At 49.9% G+C, this 6,870-nt stretch overlaps 1 protein-coding gene across 1 annotated transcript in view; it reads left to right on the top strand.

Annotated features, from left to right (window-relative positions):
- The first annotated feature begins 1,466 nt into the window (after positions 1-1,466).
- Positions 1,467-6,870, top strand: part of srms (src-related kinase lacking C-terminal regulatory tyrosine and N-terminal myristylation sites) — a 21,404-nt gene continuing 16,000 nt past the window's right edge. The window contains exons 1-2 of the mRNA XM_005752138.2: positions 1,467-2,258; positions 5,590-5,711. Coding sequence (XP_005752195.1) covers positions 1,885-2,258; positions 5,590-5,711 — 496 coding nt within the window. The 5' untranslated portion in view covers positions 1,467-1,884. The remainder of the gene's footprint in view (positions 2,259-5,589; positions 5,712-6,870) is intronic.

Consider the following 6,870-nt stretch of genomic DNA (forward strand, 5'->3'; position numbering starts at 1 on the left):
GCGGGGCCACGGCGACCCTCCGCGATCCGTGGGACACGATTCCTCAGTGAATGAAAAGCCATTTCGGGCCCCGGGCGTCGGGTCTTTAGTCTGTGAGTGTATTTAGCGAAACTTAAACTGCGGACGGCGAAACTCAACCTCAGGAACAGAAAAAAGGACATGACTTTTATAAAAGCAGCTGAAGGCCCATTTCCCTCTCTTTGATACCATATAAATTATATCAAATCAATTCTTTTTATATTTATTGTGTTTATTATTCTTCTATATAACAGTGGATACCTTTTGCAGTACCTGTGGCTGAATATTTTGATTCTTTAGAAAAGTGTTGATAATATATGTGAAGCAACTTAAAGGACGGAGGAAAAAAAAGAAGAAATCTGGGTTCTTATTCTTTCTGTTGATGACTACATATCACTCTGGTCCATGACGAAGAAACCAATGATTATACAGACTGAGCTTTCTTTGTGTGATGTCACTGCTAAGGCTGAAATGTTTCTGGACTTTGTGACCGTTCAGTTTGTTTTTGGTTTGTTTCCTCCCGAGCTGTACATCACAAAGCTAAATATACTAATAAAAACTGTGTGCTATCTATCAGACGCCAGCTTTCACGCGCCCTTATTTCCTCCCATCACGAAGACTGACCCCTCACTGCACCGCATTTACGTCGGTGGCTGCGGATCGCATCCAGAGCCGTTTGCAGGTTCGTCTGGGGCCTCTGACAGAAATCCACTCAGTCGGATGCAGCACACCGGACCGTGTCCGGGCTGAATAATCTGCAGCCGCGAGCGTTCGGATTAAAGTCACTTCCTGTTTGGTTTGGGAAGTCGCCGTAATTTGATCACATGACTTCATAGCACATTACACATCATAACACAGACTGTATATAAAAGATGCTTGGTTAGCACAGACTGTGTGGAAGCATCACACATACACAGAATAACATCCAATCACAATCCTGGAATCCTGGAGCTCCGCCTTCTTGGTCTGTTAGTACAGTGTTAGCCATGTTATCGGTCACATGATGTCATTAAACATTGAGTTTTTACTGCCTGTGTTCCTCAATAATTCGTTGTATGAATACGTGCGTTTGATTTTACATACTTCAGCTGCACTTCCATGTTTATTTGTACTGGAAGGTTTCAACAGACTCACTGCTGCCTCTGCTGGGCGTCAGAGGAACTGCAGGAATATAAATAAAATGGAGTTGTTAGAATTAGGCCACACTCACATCATTTCATTAAATATTTATTCTTTAAATGCTCAAATGTTTCTGACGTCTGTGTGGTGGCCCTTTGGGGGACTGCGATCCTCATATTGGACACCAGTGTGCTGCAGCTTGACTTCATGAGTCACCCTGTGGGTGTGTTTGTAACGGCGGACTGACACCTGAACACCGGAACGTGTTGCGGCTGTCAGGTGAGTTTCAGATGCATCTGCTTCTGTTCCTGTGACGTCACAAAAGCTAAAACTTCCAAAGCAGGTGGGACACGTGGTCATCCCGGGTGTCCCGGGACAGGATGGAGACCCAGCACACACACCTCCCTCCTCTCTCGCTCTCTCTCTCACGCACACACCTGCGGGGCTCCTCCCCCTCGGTTTGCAGGTGTGTGAGCAGCAGGAGGTGCGCAGAGCTCCGAACCTGATCCTCCGCGCTGTGCTCTGGTGCTCGACCCGCATAGCCTCGGTTTCCGTTTGCGCACTCCCGCAGCCGCCGAGCGCGTCCCGCCGCTCGGAGCCGAACAAACCGGTTCCTCCGGTCCGCCCGCCGGCGGGGCGGGATGTTTCCGGAGAGGGGCAGGCGCGAGCGGCAGGCGCGTGCGTGCTGGAGGACGCATTTCGGTGAGAGCGACGGGCCGCGGCGGGGACAGACCTGCGCGTGCCGGGATGGAGAGCTGCTGCCGCGCGTGTTTGCCGTGCTGCTCGTGCCTCTGGGACCGGATATGGCCCGGCCTCCGGTACCCCGGGCCCCGCGACCACGTCATCGCCAACCCGGCGGCGCACGCGGCCGAGATCCGCACCGTGTCCGGGGACATCCGCGTCCCCGCGCCCAAGAAGCGGCCCGCGCAGCTGTACGCGGCGCTCTTCGACTTCGAGGCCCGCAGCGACGACGAGCTGACGGTTAAGGAGGGCGACAAGCTGTCGGTGATCGAGAAGCGCGGAGACTACGTGCTGGCCAAGAAGCTCACCGGGAGCCTGGAGTCCGGCCTCGTCCCCGCCAACTACGTGGCTCTGCTGCAGGACGAGTTCGCCAAACACAAGTGAGTGACACACACACACACACAGGGGCGACCCCGCAGCTCGGAGTGATGGCGTCGACTGCTGAATGGAGTTAGGACGTCAGTGTGAACTTGAGCACGTTGACGGTCGTTTAAATGAATGAAACTTTGAGTTTTCAGATGAGTTTCACTCAGAGCTTTGGCTGCATGTTTGTTGATGTGCAGCAGCAGATATTTAATCTGGAGTCAGTCTGTGTGCTGCAGAGAGAAACAGACTCTTCAAGATAAAAGCTGACAGTGAGACCGAAACTCCTGATGCTGGTCCCAGCTCTGGTCCCAGCTCTGGTCCCAGCTCTGATGGGACACCATGAGGCTTGTTTTGGGCTTCCTCCAAAACTCCGACAGCCTCAGTGTCCCTGCAGCTTACAGAAAATGACATTTCAGGCTCTTAAAGACTAAAATTGATACTAAACAAGAAACTCTTTGTAAATTTGTTGGACAGATCTGAGAGTTTGAGGTTTTTCTGGTTTGGTTCAGGCTCTGAGTCTGAGGTAAAGTTAGGGCGGGGCCACAGTGACAGGTGACTGTGAAAATATTAGTCACATAATAAGATCCACCTAAAATTAGCCCACACCTTTCCACCTGACGCTGATGACGCACCGTGGGCCGTCTCCCAGTGTGCGTCCTGTCACTCTCCGGGACCTGTTTTGTTTTCCTTTCAGGCGCTGAGGGCCGGACACGGGAAACTACAGCCGTGTATTTTTCCGTGTTTTTCCCTGCTGTCAGAAATGCTGCAGAGGTGCTGAGTAGCCAAAGACTCAAACCCTAAACAGGACAGAGTGATGCCATTTCATGTCCAAAGGGTCAAAGGTCAAGTGCAAATGGGTGCTTTTTAAAGAATAACAGAGTGGATCTGTTATTGGTAGAACTGTGTCATGTGACTGCTTTCACACGTCAAAGTGACGTAAGTGTGGCGTGGAGCTGTGGGTGGGGCTTCAGCACAGTGAGCAGTCAGCAGAAGAAGTTTTCAGCATGTTCTTCCTGTCATGTGATGGCATTTGTCTCCGCCCATTAGAGACACAACATGAACTCTTACTGAGAGCAGCTTAACCCTCATCCTGCTGCGTGCCCGTGGGTGCTCTGTAGTCAGACGTCAGCTGACCCTCCAAACGTTCCTGCCGTTTTCGACCCCATTTCTCCCGATTACATCCCTGAAAGCTAAAAAGTTTCGAGACTTTGTGTGCAGAGGAATGAAAAGCACGATCCCGGCGTTCAGACAAAGTCAGGTGTGAATGTCTGAAGGTATCCGGCCCACGGCTGCAGGTGCTCCATTATTCATACACCTGCAGCTGAGCTCTGTGTGCGTCACCTTCGGTGTGAACGCTGCCGACCCAGCAGTGACTGCGTTTGTCTGACAGCAGAACAAGAGGACGAGTCGGGCTGCTGAAGTTTGGACTCATCCAAAGTCTGCAGAGCATCACAGCCCAGCTCGCACATCTGGACCCTTTAACAACCCCAGGAATGTTCATCACGATCTCAGAATCATCAGAGGGGAAATGAAGCCACGTTTTCAGACGAATATACCAAAAGACTAAAGTGTCCTCTGCTAAATGAAGCAATCCAGACGCGCGGTTCAGATTTCCAGCTTTAATGAAGCATTAACAAACATTTCATTTATTCATTTCAGCCTTTATATTCCCTCATTCGTCCAGTCTCACACGCTCAAACCTGATTGGACGTAAGGATGAGTAACCCGCACACAGGCAGGCGTGGGTTTCTCCACTGTGAGGCTTTCTCAGCTCTGCAGTGCAGCTGCTTTCAGGTGCTGCGGGTTTTGTGGGTCTTTATACCCTTAGTTTTGTCTTTAGGGAGTTTGAGCATGCTCAGTTAGGCTGGGGATCTTTCTTTGGGCACGGTGCAGCTGAGTGTTTCAGTATCTGACTTATTTTGCTTTTATGAGAATGGAAAGTGCCTGTGCAGAACTTCAGCTTTGTGATCTGAGCTGGAATCATGTTCAGCTGCATCAAAGTCAAATCCATTTTCGTAACCATCATGATTCAGAGCTTTGGGTCGCTTCCTTTCCTGCTCCGTTCACCCAGTTTCACCCCTTTCTTGTCTAGTCTGCCCACCTGTCTGTGCCTGAGTGTTAATTGTGCATTTTCAGATGCTTTTGTGTTTTCAGTCAGCTTCCTTTTTCCAGCCTTTCATGACCTTCTTTTCTACTTTGAGCGTCATATCAAGATTTCCAAGCACAGCTATCAAATGCAAATTCCTTTATCTCCTTAACTTGCTGGGAAATGACGTGGAAGCAGGCCACGCCTCCTTAGAAACACTTATCAGTTACTTTAAGCCTGTGAACGTGAACAGGAAGGCAGTTTGACTTTTAACACCCACTAAAATTCACCTGAGAATATCTGACCTAACATATGATAAGAATCTGGCGTTGTTATGTAATCTAAATCCATCCTCCTTTGGATGAGAGGGTGGAGCATGAAATTACCAGCTAATGCTATGTAGCTCAGTTAGCATGAAACCTGCTCGTCGGCGCTCCGGAACATCCAAATAAAATCCGAAACTGGAGCCTTATTTGTACAGTGACCTCACAACAGCCATGTTATTGGTCACATGATGTCATCAATAAAGGCTCCAACAGCACAAACACACGTCCAGCTCAACCTAGCAGCTACAGCCACCTGTGTCTCTATCCACCTGTCAGAGGCCACGCCCCCTAATAATGCAGACTTAATATAATTTAAACGTAGGCGACTTTTAAAAACATGCTCCTCCGTACAGGTGTCACGTGGGAGGACCAATCAGTGTGTATCAGGCTGTAAACATGCTTATCTCTGCTGGACTCACTGCTGCCTCTGCTGGACGGCACAGGAACTGCAGGTTTTATTTTTCAGCTGTTTGGAAAAAGGTGCAGGTGAATCTTTTTACAAAACGTGCACATGAACCATGTAAACCTGAAACCAGGAAATGTTTGGTGTTCCTACTTTTTTGTCATTTCTAGCAGAAACGAATGATGGGTGAGTCAGTAATGAGCTCTGATGTCTTTCCCCCACAGCATCATTAAACTCTGGTTTACAAACCTGTTGCTGCTCGAGTTTGAGCTGGTTTCAGTGAAACCCGAGCATCGTGCCGCTCGGACCCGCCCTCTCTGATAACTTAAAGTAAATACAGGCGGGTTTGTCTGGGCAAACGGGCGGGACCGCACGGCTCCGTCTGTCAGACTGACCGGGCGTCACGTGTGTGCTTTTGTTCTTGTATGGCTTCACGTGTGACGCATTCTTCATGTCTGTCTCTTCCTTTCCTTCTCTCTCTCCATCCACTCCCTCCCTCCCATCATCCCGCCCACTCCGTCTCTGTGCAGGTGGTACTACGGGAACATAAACCGTGGGAAAGCGGAGAAGCTGCTGCTCGCCTCCCAAAACAAAGATGGCGCCTTCCTGGTTCGCATCAGTGAGAGTCACAGTGACGAGTACACTATCTCTGGTGAGTGAGCACTTTGTGGTGACCTCTGACCTCTTACAGACAAACTGCCTGATGTATAAAAAGTTACAGTTGGAGGAGAAGACGCCACGAGTACACAGCAGTCTGCCTTTAAAGGAAACTCGTGGGCGTCGACATGATTCTGGCCTGAGGACGCCACAGCCGGGGTCATCGGCCGGGCTGTGGACAGGAAAACAACAACCAATCATCTCCCAGTCTCAGTCAGATCCTCCCAGTAAAAGAGCCACGTTATTGTTGAAAACACAGACCAAACCAAACTGAACCATCTCACCGTAAAGTGACCCAACCAAGCTTCTTCCCTCAGAAACGCGTCCGTCAGAGGTCAGCAGAGAGTCGGCGAAGGTCTCTGTTTAAAGTACTTTCTAACACTCGAGGATTAAAAATGTAAAAGACTGGTTGGAACAGAGCTGATTTAAGCAGCTGCTGCAGGACTTTAATAACGTTTAATTTATTCACATTTATCAGTGCAGACCTGCCTCACACTCATTTATAACTGTGTAATAAGCAAGCTATCTGTAAGTTTCAGTGTTGAGCTGTTTTAGCCATCAGACCAGGTGGAAGCTGCTGCATGTCTCCTCCTCCGCTCCTGTCGTGTTCCCCATCCATCACCTCCTCCTGCCCTCCTCAGCACTGCTGTCAGTGAAGGTCTGCAGCTAGCTGTGATTGGTTGGTTCCTCAGTATGAGGTCATTCCTCGAACCGCTTTTATCGCATTACAATGAAGGCAGATGTTTTTTACTTGCAGCTGATTGTTTTGTGTCTGAATGGAGACTGATGAGAGTTCCACACACGATGGCCTGGTTAAGACCAGTAGGCAGAGGTCAGGTGTGTTCAGGGGCATTTAAATCCCAGTAGTTTGGTAACAGAGCCGATATGAGGGCCGGATTGGCTCTGAATGCCAGTCAGGGACCGGTCTGGGACTAATCTGGGACCGGTCTGGGACTGGTCTGGCACTAATCAGGGACCGGTCTGGGACTAGTCTGGGATTGGTCTGGGACTAATCAGGGACCCGTCTGGGACTAATCAGGGACCGGTCTGGGACTGGTCTGGGACTAATCAGGGACCCGTCTGGGACCGGTCTGGGACTGGTCTGGGACTAATCAGGGACCGGTCTGGGACTAATCAGGGACCGGTCTGGGACT

The sequence above is a fragment of the Pundamilia nyererei genome, unplaced genomic scaffold, assembly GCF_000239375.1.
Source record: "Pundamilia nyererei isolate P.nyererei 1_Seehausen unplaced genomic scaffold, PunNye1.0 scaffold00346, whole genome shotgun sequence".
NCBI lineage: Eukaryota > Metazoa > Chordata > Actinopteri > Cichliformes > Cichlidae > Pundamilia > Pundamilia nyererei.